Here is a 13,932-nt window from a genome sequence, read left to right as displayed (position 1 = left end):
AGTAAATATGTATAATGTAAACAGTTTAATAAATAAATAAATTTAAGAAAAGTAGGCACTATCGTATATATCGGTAAAATAATCTGTGTTTTCGCGTCAAACTGACAGACTAGAATCACAGATAATATATCGACTTCGACAATCGACAATAAATTAAATAAACAAAAACTGGCATTCCGTATTTTCTCGCTTCTGCTTATTTGTTTAAAATCGAATTATAAATGAAGAATCAAGAATGGATGAATTAAAGTATTGCCGCGTATGTCTTGTGATGGGAGCAAAGATGTTCAGCTTAAATACTAATTCAAGTGACTCTATTGGAGTGACTTATTCACATTTGGCGCAGATACCAGTAAGTTACAATGCCATAAAAAAATTAAGTAAATCTTATTACTAAATTCGTACTAGACAAAAACCGATTTAAGAAATCCACTGACCTAAATTTGAATTTATAAACACGGGAATCTGAATTGGCATAAGTGCGTAGTCAGTGATGAATTTGTAGTGCCTGTTTTTTAATTCTGATTATTGTTATTTTTTGAATGAAAAGTAAACATTGATTTTACAGGCCAGTTTATAACTAATGATTTAAATTTGTTATGATTTTTTGAAATATATAACGATAAATGTGATTGCCATCGGTAGCCAAACTTAGCACAGCTTGTGTTTCGTTTGTCAGCATCAACTCTTTTTGTTTTTAAAGTTGTTCTAACAAACCATGTGTAGTTACAATTCTATTAATTAAGTCAGACTATGCTTGAATTAACTGCACATATACATAACATTCATGATATCTTATACTTGCAGTTAATAGACAAAAATCAGCATGTGTGTTATGAATGTGCTAGCTTGCTCCACAAGTATCAGAATTTTAAGTCAAAATGTCTGAGAGCTCACAACATACTGTGTAGCATCAAGGTAGATAAAAAGCAGGTGAGTTAATGTTTTATTTCGCATTCCATTACAAAAAAAAAAATGTAAATAAAAAAGTCACTAAAATATTACAAAAATAGTTTTACTATGAACATATTTAAGATAACTTTTACCTACATTGATTGCCTAAATTAATATTTTTTGAGGAACTCTACTTATTTTATTTATTCTTAAAGTTGTTCATAACACAAAATCATTGTTTTCAGTTAACAAAGCAGGCAATTCAAAATATTGATAAGAGATTGAACAAATTGGAATCCACACTAAAACTCTCCCCAGTGTCTCTGTCTTATATTGAATCTGAAATTGATAAAAACACAAATTCAGGTATTAATGACATCAAATTAAAAGAAGACAAGGAAAATAGGCAAGTAGAAATTAATATTAAAGTTGAAGAACACAATGATATTCATCTAGATGAAAAATGTGATTATAAGGGACCTCCTGATGACATTCAAGAAGATGGTTTTATGCCATCATCAGAAGATGAATTACCTAAAATCAAAGCTCCAAAAACTAAACGTAAACATAAAGCAAACAGTGAACCAAAGATAAAAAAGAAGAAATTTAAAACAATAATAAAGAGTGAAGATGATTTGAGTGATAATGAACCTCTTTCAAAAAGTGTTTCAAAAACTTTTGACAAGCAAAAAACACTTAAGAAAAAAAGTGGTTTGAATATTGCATACTTTGATGACTATGCCACTGTTGTGTTCCTGACGCCTGAAGATGCAAGAAAAGAGGTCTTGTTAAGAAAAGAGTCCAGTAACTATAAAAAGTCCCCATTCAAGTGTGATTTTTGCTACAGGGGTTACGAAGCCAAAGCTGCATTTGAAAATCATATGAAGAAGCACAGTGTGGTGGGTATAAAATACAATACCTTATTGCAGGGTTTTTTTATCTACTGAAAAGAACAGTCAACTTTTCTCTTACCGGACGCACTAAAATGTTTTGAGAAGTTATTAGTATTCTTCTTTAAATCTCGGTTAACTATTTTTATTGAATATGATATTTCATCAGTCTACTTTCTATATTATTTATTAGCTTGCATTGTCCTAATCCTGGTCTCAGGCATCCCTCTGTTTAATTCCATCATCTCTTGAGTTGCGCTATTAACCTCACCTCTTTGGTCACTAAGATGTTCAAGTTTTCTAAAATTAATAACTCATCACATCCTCTGTGGGGCTGTAATATCCCTAATTTACCATAATTTCTTGACTTATTGTTTGTTTAATTAAGTAATTTTTGTTATAATTTATTTCAGGAATATGGTGATTATGAATGTGATCTCTGCCATCTCAGGTTTCCACAACAGATATATTTATGTAAGCACAGACTTTCATGTCATAAGAGGAAGTTTAGTTGCAAGCTGTGCCCTTATGTATGCTACTGTACGTAAGTATATAAGCACTGAACATGACATAATTATGTGTAACGTGAACTGACTTGACCTTTGGCTAATAAGGATAGTAATTTAAAATAATCATATTTTTATTTTAGATACCAGGCGAAAACACATGTTAGTCTTCACAAAGGAAAGAAATATCCATGCAAAGATTGTAGTGAAATATTTAGGTAAAGATTAAAGCTTCTCGTACTTGCATTTTTTGGATTGTTAATAGTTTTCTTTAATTTAGAAATATTTGGCTTAAACTAATATAATAATACTTCTAGCAAAAGCTTTGAAGGCATCATAATTTCCTTGTACCAATAACACGTCACTTTTACTTCTGTAATCGATATAATTTTATTCTAGCATGCCAAACAGCCTGCTAATGCATAAACGTATGAAACATTTGAAGGAGTCCGTGCGAGAGAGTGTTTGCGAGCACTGTGGCAGCACGTTTGGCACGCCGCGAGGACTGTTCCTACATAACATGAAGGTTCATAGACAGGTCAGAATCAGTTCTTATCGTACTTCTCAATCACTCATTGTGGAAATTGAAAGAAATTAACATCCTGTGTTTAAAATGTGTTAAAATACTTATTCGGCTGTCCTTGGTTAGAAATTACATTATAAGCATCCAGTGGTGTAAGCAAGTAGGAGTATGGCATTCCCCACTATTTTCCCTCATATTGAAAAAATTTGTGCCAAAAAACTAACTCCATAAAATTTTAAAATGTATCTGCTTCACTTTCTTTGCAGCAATAATAATGTGGTTCAATATACTCGTACAGGAATCTGAGAATTTTTCATGGGTGCCACATCAGAGACCTATGGTCGTTTGAAAACTCTATTTTCAAACGACCATAGGTTTTAAATTATTAAATCCAACTTTTGTAGACTTACATAAAATAATTACATTAAAATGTATTAGGACAAAAATGACAAGTTAGGACCCGAGTGTGAAGACTGCGGGGTACACTTTTCATCAGAAGTGGCATGGAAGCGACATCTAGTGTTATCTACGAAGCACAAAGTCAGGTAATTTGCAAACATTTATCGAAATTCATTGTTGGAGGCGTTTCTCATGCATAAACATTCTAGTCTCATGTACCATAGACGCAGTCGTGGATTACAAAAACGCTTGTCTTGCTTGGGGATGGGGTTGTTACTTCTAAATAAGTATCAAAGCTAACTGTACTGACTTCATAAAACCCCATTAATTCTAAACACCTTCTTTCAATGTGTTACAGCAACGGTTGCAAGTTCTGTGGCGAAACTTTTTCGAATATAGACGATCTGAAAGGCCATATGAGAGTGCACTCTCGTAAGCATATCAATAGATCTGACAATATTAAACTACCGGCAACATGTTCTATGGTAAGTATTAACAAACCTCTACAGATATAATAAGTTGTTGCAAGAAATACGATTACTCTTTTTTTCTAACGACTCTCGCACTAAGGAATTTATTCCTTGTGTCGCGGGGGATTTCACAAACATACAAATCACATGCACATTAACACTCATGCCATCCTTTGAAATGGGTTGAATAATTTGGTAGTTTAAATGCATAGATACTTATAAATGATTATTTACACCTGGCAAGCACGTCACCCGTTCTTGGGGGAGGCCTATGTCCAGCAGTGGACGTCTTTCGGCTGAATGATGATGAAGCACATTTGATATTCTAACACTTTCTCGTTATTAAATTTGATGCCCACAGCAATCACATTTTTACAATTAGGACCATTTTGGACAGCTTAGTTGTGATGCAATACCTAACACTACCAACACTCGGCAAATTATTGTAGTACCTACATTTTTTTGCAGTGTGACAAATGGCTATCAAATCGCGTTGAATATAAAACGCACGTGACTTCGGAACACCCTCAGACCGACGAAGCTAAGAAATTAACTGCGGACGATCAGACTCCATTCGTTTGTGAAGTCTGTGGCCAGATGTTTAAGGTATTTATGCTGTGTATTATTTATAACTAGCTGTTGCCCGCGACTTCGTCCCCGTAGGTAGAAGATATAAGTTATGATTTATACCTGCCCTGCTTTTTTCACATTTTCCATTGTATCTTAGCTCCTATAAGTCGCAGCGTGATGGTTTATAGCCTAAAGCCTTCCTTGAGGAATGGTATATTCAACACAAAAAGATTTTTTCAAGTTGGACCAGTAGTTCCTGAGATTAGCGCGTTCAAACAAACAAACTCTTCGGCTTTATATATTAGTATAGATTGTACAGTAGTATACATCTAATATGGGCCAGAAATGACTAAAGATGTACAAAGAATTTAAGGCTTTGGAAAGGATAGTCGTTCTGGATTGGCCGGTCGTCGTCTTATTCCAATTACCGAAATAAACGCTAGCTGTATCGATGTTTGTGATCAGCTGCGTCAGAATTTATTTGTGTACATTTTTTTATGTAAAAGTACAATTCCGGAATTTCAATAAATCTAGAAATATATGAATCTGGGATTCCAAGTTTGTTATCGTTATGGAAAAAAAAACTTTAGATAAGATAGCCCGCAACCGCGCGAAGAATTTGATTATTAATCTGATGCGAAAAGCTTAACTTGATCTAATAGTAGCTGCTTGGTTAAGTATAATCATGCTTTTAATGTTTTATACTCGCATCACCACATGTTACCGAGCTACTGGTTGTACACAGATTGATCTCTACCCTACCGACAGCCATTGCAGTGTGCGGCGTGACGTATGCGCTTGAGATGAATGTTAACCTACATATGCGACATCATTGAAGCTCTTCAGTCCAATATGTCTCCACTCTTCATATGTCCACAGTCGTGCTAGTCCCTCTGATCCTCGCTTGAAAGTTAAAATTTGACAGACAGACGACTAGAATAAGGCAAAGATCTTTTGTCGTTACAAAGGATCAACTTTGGTCAGTATAGTATACAGGTCACACAGTACAGTATGATTACTTGTGCGCAGCAACAGTGCTTCCTGCGCTACCACCAGCGCAAGCACTCGGGCGAGCGGCCGTACGCGTGCGCGGCGTGCGGCAAGCGCTTCCAGCTGGCCGGCGCGCTCGCCGTGCACCGCGCCGTGCACGCGCGCCGCCAGCATCACTGCCATCTGTGCGGGAGGGGGTTCAGCTTCAAGAGCGCGCTCAATAAACATATTAAGGTATACTTACTTTTTTAGTACGTGGACTAGATTTAAATTTATTCGAATGCCTAAATTGTTTCATACTATAAAGACTCTGTCTGAAACAATTTAACTTCAAACTTCAAATATTTAGGCATTGTTCCGGACTATAAGATGTTAAAGCGGCGTTTAAGATGTAAATTATTTTTCGCATTTATAGTGGTCATGAATTTTTTGACGACTGTTATATAATTTATATAAACCTAAAAAAATAGTTTCTATAGAAAAGGAAATCGATAAATTTACTAAATAACTACTGGACTAATGAAATCCTAACCACCACTGTTAAAAAAAATATCGATTGGAGCTAGCCGTCGAATGAAAAATCTCTTAACTCTACAGTTCTGGATAATGCTACTGTAGATGTAAAACGGCGTAGTACCTACTAGTAAACTAAACTATACTTTATTTTCTGGGGAAAAACGTGAATGACTTCAACCCAAACGGAACTACTCGTATAACACGCGAAACTACAAATTTGCCGTATGTATTTAATGATGCAGCGGTTCCCTCACGCATATTTATCGGGAGTGCCCAACTAGTTTCGGACCCATCCGGGGTCCTTAATCATGAGCTGACGCGGCGGGATCGCTATCCCGTAATAATGAATCAGTCTCACGATAGTTATTATAAAAATGTATGAAAATATAAATACGCATTTTTATAATGTTACCAGGTCCACCTCGGCATCCGTCCCCACAAGTGCGCGATCTGCGACAAAGGCTTCATTCACATGTGCGACCTAAAACTCCACATCAAGTATGTTCACGACAAGGTGCCTTGGCCTAAGAAGAAAAGCAAACGGAATATATCTGAGGAGCAAGCACCGTTCTTGGAATATAACTGATTATATTGATTACATTTGACTGAGATTATGTATGTACGTATGCTAGGTAGATAATTGGTATTTTGTCTGAATATAAATAAAGTGTTTAGTTTAAAATCAGGTCCAAAACTGGTCCAATTCCACAGATCTGTTAAACAAACAGATTTGTGTTAATTAAAGGTAAAAATCTCAATATGATTATGCGTGTACAATGTATATATTGACTTTGTAATTCTTGTAATGTTTTTATGTATTTCAATCGTGTGTATGAATAATATAAATAAAAATCTCACTCATATAATTGTATCGTTAATTTATTCTGCTATTTTTTTTTTCAATACCTCTTTAAAATGGATGGCCGTAAGGATCCATCATTCCAAAGCTTTGTTTGGAACTACCTTAAACCTTTAAATGACTTACCAATTAGACTCAAGAAACAGAACATAATACCATGACATTTCAAACACGGGTAGGTCTAAGATTCGGAAAACCTACCACTTTGGACGCAGGTTATTACAGAAACTCCATCTTCCGGTCGGTGCAAGATTTGGCAAAAGCAACCCCCTGCGATACCAGGGAGGACTCTGCAAACGAAATATAGCAAAATCCCCCATTTTGCTATCACACCTCAAAAACGCAGTGCGGGTACGTCACGAATAGACGATGACACACTTGACACACCTTGGAGAATACTTGTAAAATACTGGATCAAATATAAGCTCGGACCAGCACAGCAGTGGGACGAACGAACCGAAAATCAGTGACAAGATTTTGAATAAGCCACCCAAGCTTTTGAAACCTGCTATATAAAACACTCCTCTTTAGTAATAAGACAAAAGGCAATTAAACCGTAGACTACATACAACAATTATTAAAAACTCAAAATTCCCCAAAAAAACTTGAAACGTCAGCATGACAGTTAAAATGTGACTACAAAATCTATCGTAAAATAAAATGAATTAAAGTAATAAAATGAACAGAAACCAGCGTCGAGGGAGGGTGCCGCGTCGCAACGATAGCCCCAATAGATACAATGTCTCGAAATCCAAATGTGCTAGTGATAATGAAGAAGCGTTCTCTCCAAAGTCTAAAAAAGAGGAGAAATCGGTCGCGAATAGGTGCTGTTACGTCAGCCCCATTCAGAAAGACTTCGGTCAGTCGACCGGGACGGGCGGTCCTTTGAAACCAATGTGCGACGCAGAAACAGCGGATCAGGTAAACAATTGAAGAGACATTATATATATACTGTAAGAAATAATAGTTTATACTATGTATCTAAAAAATCACGCTTTTATATATAATCAGAACTAAAAGGTAGAAAATAATTCAAATTATGGATAAGAGTGATAAAAGGCTTAATATCTTTTACGAAATATTTGTACAATTTGGATCTGTACTAAAAAGTGGTTTGTACCTAAATCCTTTTGATTTCATTTCTAGTAACCTTTATCGGCTCTTTTTGGTAAATAAAGATTTTTCTTCCAGAATAATTATCATGGCCTAACGGCGGAACAAATAGGTTGCGATCCAGTCATACCCGATACCATTCACCAACTAAAGGAATTGAAAAAAGTACTTTGTGGCAATACGCCTAAGGTTGAAAATAGTTCACAATACGTGCCACAGAAAATGACTGCCGCTGCAGGTTTCGTAGAGACAGCAGACGGGTCTCAGTGGCAGAACATCGACAATATTGATGACATTGAAAAGTTTATTGCACATGAAGGCAGAGGTATGCAAAATATTGATTATAGGTACCAAATTAGGTAATTACCAAATTAGGGTAACAAATTAGGTATTTCGATAAACTAAATGTAGTGAAAATGTCACCAAGTTTTGGTAATTTACATATTGAATACAATTATTAACTGTTCCTTATCCAAAATTATTTGAATGAAATGAATATGCCTATGATATGCAACGCTCATGATGTGCTAAGCGAAACTACACATTTCTGACCATAGAGTCTAAGCTAGTAAACGTAGATTTTTAAAATAATCTTGTCCCATTTCAGAAACCCCTTTAATATTCGACCGGTTACCATTAAACATTCGGATATCTGACGTGCCACGCGTGAAAATAATCGCTGAGAAATTCTCAAAGTACAAGAGAAACAATTTGGAACTCAGACGACTGGACGAAAAGGTGGTTTGTGTGGAGTACGATATCTACGAACAGCCACACGACGACGGCAGTCCGAAACCGGTGCAGAGGATGCGGGCTTTCTTCTCTATTAAGCCCATTTTTGATGAGGGTCGTGAGAAAATAGGTTAGTTACATCTATCTCTGCCAAGTTATCTTGAATTTTACCTAATGCAACTTTAAAGTAATATGGTGAGTCCAAACAAACTCTCATATTTTATACATATCGACAATAAATAATTAAACCCACTCCGGGTCTTTGTACAACGGCGGCGAAATCGGCGAAGCAGCTCTCTACAACCCTTGCCTTTCACCCTGGTGTTTCTTCTGTTGCCTATCGTGGTGGTAAAATGGGGGTTGCGAGGCATTTTTGAGCTAGCGCGTCCCTATCTGCCAATTTTATTTCATTAACATGTGTTGGAAGCCATCGTTTTTCAAAATGTATGAAGGAAAAGAATTTAACAAGTTGTAACATGGCCGAAACTAATTTTATCTCTATACATTACAAGTTTTAGGTCCCTTGCCTAGGCCCTACATGTCTGTTCTTCTATATACTAGGGTTGGTTGCATGCTGGTAGATACGCTATCTCATTTTAGATTAAAGTTCTCGACAAGGCCTTGGACCTGTGACTTAGTTTCCGCCTTTACCAGGACCAGGTTTCTTCCCTTAAAGTTATCATTAAATGGGAAGAGCTACAATAAAATATTGTTTTCAGGGGCTATACCAAAGTTACCGTCTAGTATCAAACAAAAATTTGACATCGTCGACGAGGATCTCGAGAAAATGACAGACAAAGAGATCGAAATCATCGATGGAAAGATAGACGAGAACCAATCTTACTTGGAGGACTTAAGGCGTATATTGAAACGAAAACAAATCATTAACGCGAAAAAAAATAGGACCTCCTTAGATTTGCAATCTTTGTACGAAATGGCGAAGAAGGATTGCTCGCCTTTGGATTACGATTTTTCTAACGCGAACTTGCTGTCGAAGGCGGAGTTGCAAGAGGTAAAGGACTTGATCCTTCAGCGGTGTTCGTCGAGTGCGCAAGGGATTAGTAGGAGACGAGTGAGGCGAAGAGAAAGGGGCTCCAATGTCGAGGTCGGCGTGATCTCGGAGAGCATCGTGGCCGAGCTGCTGCGAGACGACGCCACGCTTAATGTCTTACAATGATAACGTGGTTTTCTGTTTGTAATTATATATTTAAATTTATAAAAATAGTTAACATTTTATTTTGTTTTTAATTAACAGTAGCGGTTTCTGATTCGAGTAGATATTTACTGTATTATAGACATGAAATATAAATAAAAATGGATTAAATGTAAAAACTTTCAAAAAACTTTTTCCTTAATTTTACGTAGATATCTTATACTATATTTGGATACAAACTACCTATTAGTGGATGCCGTGATCTAATCATATTATTAGTGTGTTATCACTTGTTTCCTCCGTTTTGAACCGTCTCTGGATTGAATGCTGGGTCCAGGCCTAATTTCTTCATTTCCACAGCCATTTCAAATAAATAATCGTAGCATTCCGTCCTGAAACAAAACGTTCGAATTTAAATTTTAAAATTCATTAAAGTTAAAAGTGTTCAGTTAAACAGAAAGCAGTATTAGAAATACCTCTTTCGAATAAAAAAATCTCATAAGACCTTTCTAAATGGAAGCTAACGCTTATCACAAAAAAAATGTAAAGACTGTGTAAACTATACAGTATTTTAAATAGTTTCGATATACAATACATATATTCGATATATATTATATACAATACTGTATAGGGTATGTTTCCAAAGATGCTTCCCACAACCAATTTTTTCTTGGTTAATTAGAAGCTAATAGCTGGAAGCTTAAGTAATAATAATTATGCTCGATACTTACATAGTCTTGGCCTGCTGCCAGGTGTCGCCCCACACGTACACTCCATGCCTCCTCACCAGCACGGCGCTCGTGCCCGGGTACTGTCGTATTGCCTCGGCCATGCTGCCGGCTAGGTCTTTCTCGAACGGCGTGTTCTCTATGATGGGAACAACCAGCTTCTCGTCATAACGCAGGTAGCGACCGAGAGATGCGTCTTTTATTCCCTGATTATATAGAAAGATTGGTTTTAGTAAGCATTTAGATTATAATTAGTAACAAAGATGAGGCTAGTATATACTAATAGGTATTTTGATTAAGCAGCCTTAAATTAAGTTATTCATAAATAAACTAATACTAAATAACTGTTGATTGTTTGGTTTACAATGGACTGCTGTCAAGTATCAAAATCTTGGTAAAATAAAAATTCTATAATAATTGAATCGCATCAAGCTATAACAGACAAGACACTCCAAAGAGTTCCTTTAGAATGTTGCAAGGTCTTTAAACATAAGCTTTAGTAACAATAACACACTGCAAAGTGTTAGTTTTTGTAAATATGCACTTCTAGTATAAAACTATTATCACCATCATCCTAGCCCTTTCCCCTTTGGGGTCGGCTGTATTATAATTAGAATTAAAACAGATATCAGAGATAATAATTAACATCGAAGTAGTGTCAACTTATAGAGAGAGAGCAAAGAATTACCTTAATCATCTCCTGATGTGTGATAACAAACTCCTTGTCGTACAGCAGCGTGCAGCGGACAGCGTGCGGTGAGTGAGTGTGTATTACAGCGCCGGCGCCTCTGTCTTTGTATGCAAGCATAAATAGAGGTGTGCATTGACTCTTCTTTAGTCTAAAATCAATGGATTAAGTTATGTATTTGCATTACTTATTACCTGTTGCACTACAAATTGAATATGAACATATGGGAATGTTTACTAAATCCTGTTAAAATAAACAAAAATGTCCGTAAAATCTTCAAACAAAACAAGTCTATAGTACCAAATACTTATAGAATTATACCTATAACTCATATTTACTTGAGCCTGAAAAGGTATGTGAATTACTTTAATTTATTGACAGATTTTTAAATTATCGACGAGTGTCATATCTATATATATAAAAATCAATGCCACTTTTCGTTGTAATTCCATAACTCAAGAACGGGCTCACCTATCCAAACCAAATGCTTAGGATTTGGTCGGCATATTTAGTAGATGGTTTATGTGAAGTTTGCACAAAATCGGTCGAGCGGTTCCTCATTTGTCACATTTTTTGTAATAAATGAATTCAATAGAAACTTTTTTCACAGAAACTTTTTTGAAGTTTTGTTGACAGGACAAGCACGTTGTTATGTCATTCATGCCGTCAATTCATTTTGGACGTGGTTTGATTAAATCATATTATCAGCGATAAATTTCTTTTCACATAATTGCATTTGCAGTGCATTCATACAAACGGTGAGTCCTGAATTTATGTATACTTTTCTAAGTTGCCGTATATGATTTCACATGGCATCATATGCGACAGCTTCTTGTGAATTTGTTTTTTTTTGTTCTAATTTTTTTTTTCGATTTTTAAGCGAAAACATATGTGCATACGGGAAAAATGCCACCAGCCAGACGAGCAAATATAGGTCGGCGAACGCGTAATGCAAATGATGTGGCATTACTAAGACGATCACAGACTGCAGATGAACGCGCACAAGCTAATGCATCGCAGCGTGAACGTAATGCACGCAATAGATTTGTTAACCCAGTACCTGTACTGAATCTTGCACGGCCATCACGAATACGTCGTGCTGTTTTGGCTGAAATGATGCGTGCTGCTTTTAATTACAACAGTCAGATTGATTATAGTATGTATGGATACATTGGAATGATGGACGCAATATGTCCACATTGTGATGCGGCTAACTTTCGAGGTGAAACACCCGGCATGTGTTGTGCTAATGGCAAAGTGAGATTGCCAGCATTAGAAACTCCACCCGAACCATTGTATTCATTTATTTTTGGGACATCGCAAGCGTCGAAGCACTTTCTGAGTCATATTCAACAATACAATTCGGCATTTCAAATGACTTCTTTTGGTGCAACTAAAATTATTAGAGATAATTTTATGCCGACGTTTAAGGTAAATACTTCAACAGGATTATTCCATGTTTGTATCAATCTGAAGCATAAACCAGGTGTAACGGAACCAGATTGGCAGTGAAAAAGTTATTGCCAAATTTGATTGAAGCTACGATCTTAACAGGTAAATCAAAAGGAGAAGTTGCTTTGATACCGCGTATACCTATGATTCCAACTGATATGCCTTTTGAGTTCAAACGTTTACAATATCCTGTGCGTTTATCATTTGCGATGTCCATCAACAAGGCCCAAGGTCAAACACTTCACGTTTGTGGTGTGAATTTGGAGGAACATTGTTTTTCACATGGCCAGTTATATGTTGCCTGTTCCAGAGTCGGTACCCCCAGCCGTTTGTTTATTTATGCTCAAAATGGAAAAACAAAAAATATTGTTTATCCAAATGTTTTGGATTAAGTGTGTTGTAAATAGCTAGCAATTGATTTCGATTTTAAATAAAATATTTTTTTGATTAAATAAATGAATTTGATGTTCCGATTTGTTTATTTTATTTCACTTTATACGTAGCGAAGCACGTACCGGGCCGCTAGTATAATATATAAATGAATAAATAACAGTCTTACTTCTTCTCAGGGGGTGGTAGTTCCAAATCTTCATCATTGATTGTCTGAACAAACAGATCATCGAACCGCATCCGCTCCTTCTGTACTCCTGATGGCGCTATGAAGATTTTGTCCCTGAAACATTTTCCTATTTATTAAACTTTTGTGTATTTTTTTGAGAAATCAACAAATTATTGTAGTATGTCTTTGTTTCAAGTGTTTGCAAGCAGAAAATGCTTAAAATTCTGGCACTATGTAGTCTATGACTAATATGACATAATTCAATTGATTAAGGCTTATAGCAATCTTAGAAAGAAAGCTCGAGATTACCTATTTTTCTATGAAATTATAAGATACTTCAAAACAAAAAAGTAGGTAGGTAGTTTCACATTAATTTAAAAATAAAGATTGAAATATAAATAAGCTCACCCTTCCTTTATAGAGATGCCTCCTCCCGTACCGGTCACCCATCCTAAGTGGTAAAACTGCTTGCAGAGCTCCGGAATCAAGTTCCTTGGATGTTCCTTTAAATATTATTCATAGAAATAAATTATGAATCTTTCGTGATGTTATTCTGTGTCGTTCAGTGTTGATGACGCAAGATTGAATTGATACACAGATTTGGATGTCTACAGCTTTCAACCTTAAATTCAAAATATTATACAACTTACCGCACCGAGTTCCGTCATATTCCTGGAACTTAATTATAGTAAACTTTACACTGTCTAACAATATAGAAGATTTATCTGTACCTATGTTATCTTATCGACATGAGACTTTTGTTGGAAAACGTGATTATACACAATTTTAATTATTACGTATTGTACAACTATTTTATTTATCAACATAACATTGACATTTGACTTCTTGACAACCGGCAGCTGTGCCATACCGTTTCGTTTAGTAACGTT

General features: G+C 35.8%; 3 protein-coding genes and 1 long non-coding RNA gene across 4 annotated transcripts; 2 read left to right on the top strand and 2 right to left on the bottom strand.

The window, feature by feature from the left end:
- The first annotated feature begins 133 nt into the window (after positions 1-133).
- Positions 134-6,624, top strand: LOC113505813 (zinc finger protein 345-like). The gene is made up of 11 exons (XM_026888648.1): positions 134-352; positions 808-933; positions 1,140-1,793; positions 2,198-2,328; positions 2,434-2,508; positions 2,690-2,828; positions 3,252-3,358; positions 3,571-3,697; positions 4,151-4,288; positions 5,282-5,476; positions 6,174-6,624. The coding sequence occupies exons 1-11, from the start codon at positions 236-238 to the stop codon at positions 6,342-6,344; spliced, it is 1,980 nt and encodes a 659-aa protein (XP_026744449.1). The 5' UTR covers positions 134-235; the 3' UTR covers positions 6,345-6,624.
- Positions 4,777-5,330, bottom strand: LOC113505815. Its single transcript, XR_003401662.1, has 2 exons — positions 5,272-5,330; positions 4,777-5,185 (listed from the first exon to the last, which is right to left on the bottom strand). It is a non-coding gene; the product is annotated as an uncharacterized LOC113505815 (long non-coding RNA).
- Positions 6,625-6,952: 328 nt separating the features above from the next.
- LOC113505752 lies at positions 6,953-9,639 on the top strand. The gene is made up of 4 exons (XM_026888558.1): positions 6,953-7,538; positions 7,809-8,055; positions 8,338-8,592; positions 9,182-9,639. Exons 1-4 carry the CDS (start codon positions 7,296-7,298, stop codon positions 9,637-9,639), a joined length of 1,203 nt encoding a protein of 400 aa, XP_026744359.1. The 5' UTR covers positions 6,953-7,295.
- Positions 9,640-9,647: 8 nt separating this feature from the next.
- On the bottom strand, positions 9,648-13,890 carry LOC113505814 (probable methylthioribulose-1-phosphate dehydratase). Its single transcript, XM_026888649.1, has 6 exons — positions 13,693-13,890; positions 13,451-13,545; positions 13,043-13,156; positions 11,032-11,182; positions 10,347-10,549; positions 9,648-10,007 (listed from the first exon to the last, which is right to left on the bottom strand). The coding sequence occupies exons 1-6, from the start codon at positions 13,708-13,710 to the stop codon at positions 9,902-9,904; spliced, it is 687 nt and encodes a 228-aa protein (XP_026744450.1). The 5' UTR covers positions 13,711-13,890; the 3' UTR covers positions 9,648-9,901.
- Between the last annotated feature and the right edge of the window lie 42 nt (positions 13,891-13,932).

The sequence above is a fragment of the Trichoplusia ni genome, chromosome 27 (genome assembly GCF_003590095.1).
Source record: "Trichoplusia ni isolate ovarian cell line Hi5 chromosome 27, tn1, whole genome shotgun sequence".
NCBI classification, from domain to species: domain Eukaryota; kingdom Metazoa; phylum Arthropoda; class Insecta; order Lepidoptera; family Noctuidae; genus Trichoplusia; species Trichoplusia ni.
Note: the sequence above shows the minus strand (reverse complement) of the source record. Positions and strands in the feature narration are given on the sequence as shown.

What these genes read in the sequence shown, in the direction of transcription:
- LOC113505752 (XM_026888558.1), top strand. Translation starts at nt 7,296, where the DNA reads ATGAACAGAAACCAGCGTCGAGGGAGGGTGCCGCGTCGCAACGATAGC. An exon ending in TATTGCACATGAAGGCAGAG is followed by an intron (nt 8,056 to 8,337) that starts GTATGCAAAATA and finishes GTCCCATTTCAG; the next exon opens with AAACCCCTTTAATATTCGAC. An exon ending in TGAGGGTCGTGAGAAAATAG is followed by an intron (nt 8,593 to 9,181) that starts GTTAGTTACATC and finishes TATTGTTTTCAG; the next exon opens with GGGCTATACCAAAGTTACCG.
- LOC113505814 (XM_026888649.1), bottom strand. An exon ending in GGCATCTCTATAAAGGAAGG is followed by an intron (nt 13,157 to 13,450) that starts GTGAGCTTATTT and finishes AAAATGTTTCAG; the next exon opens with GGACAAAATCTTCATAGCGC. An exon ending in TGGCAGCAGGCCAAGACTAT is followed by an intron (nt 10,008 to 10,346) that starts GTAAGTATCGAG and finishes GTTTTGTTTCAG; the next exon opens with GACGGAATGCTACGATTATT.
- LOC113505813 (XM_026888648.1), top strand. Translation starts at nt 236, where the DNA reads ATGGATGAATTAAAGTATTGCCGCGTATGTCTTGTGATGGGAGCAAAG. An exon ending in GATTGTAGTGAAATATTTAG is followed by an intron (nt 2,509 to 2,689) that starts GTAAAGATTAAA and finishes ATTTTATTCTAG; the next exon opens with CATGCCAAACAGCCTGCTAA. An exon ending in ACATGAAGGTTCATAGACAG is followed by an intron (nt 2,829 to 3,251) that starts GTCAGAATCAGT and finishes AAAATGTATTAG; the next exon opens with GACAAAAATGACAAGTTAGG.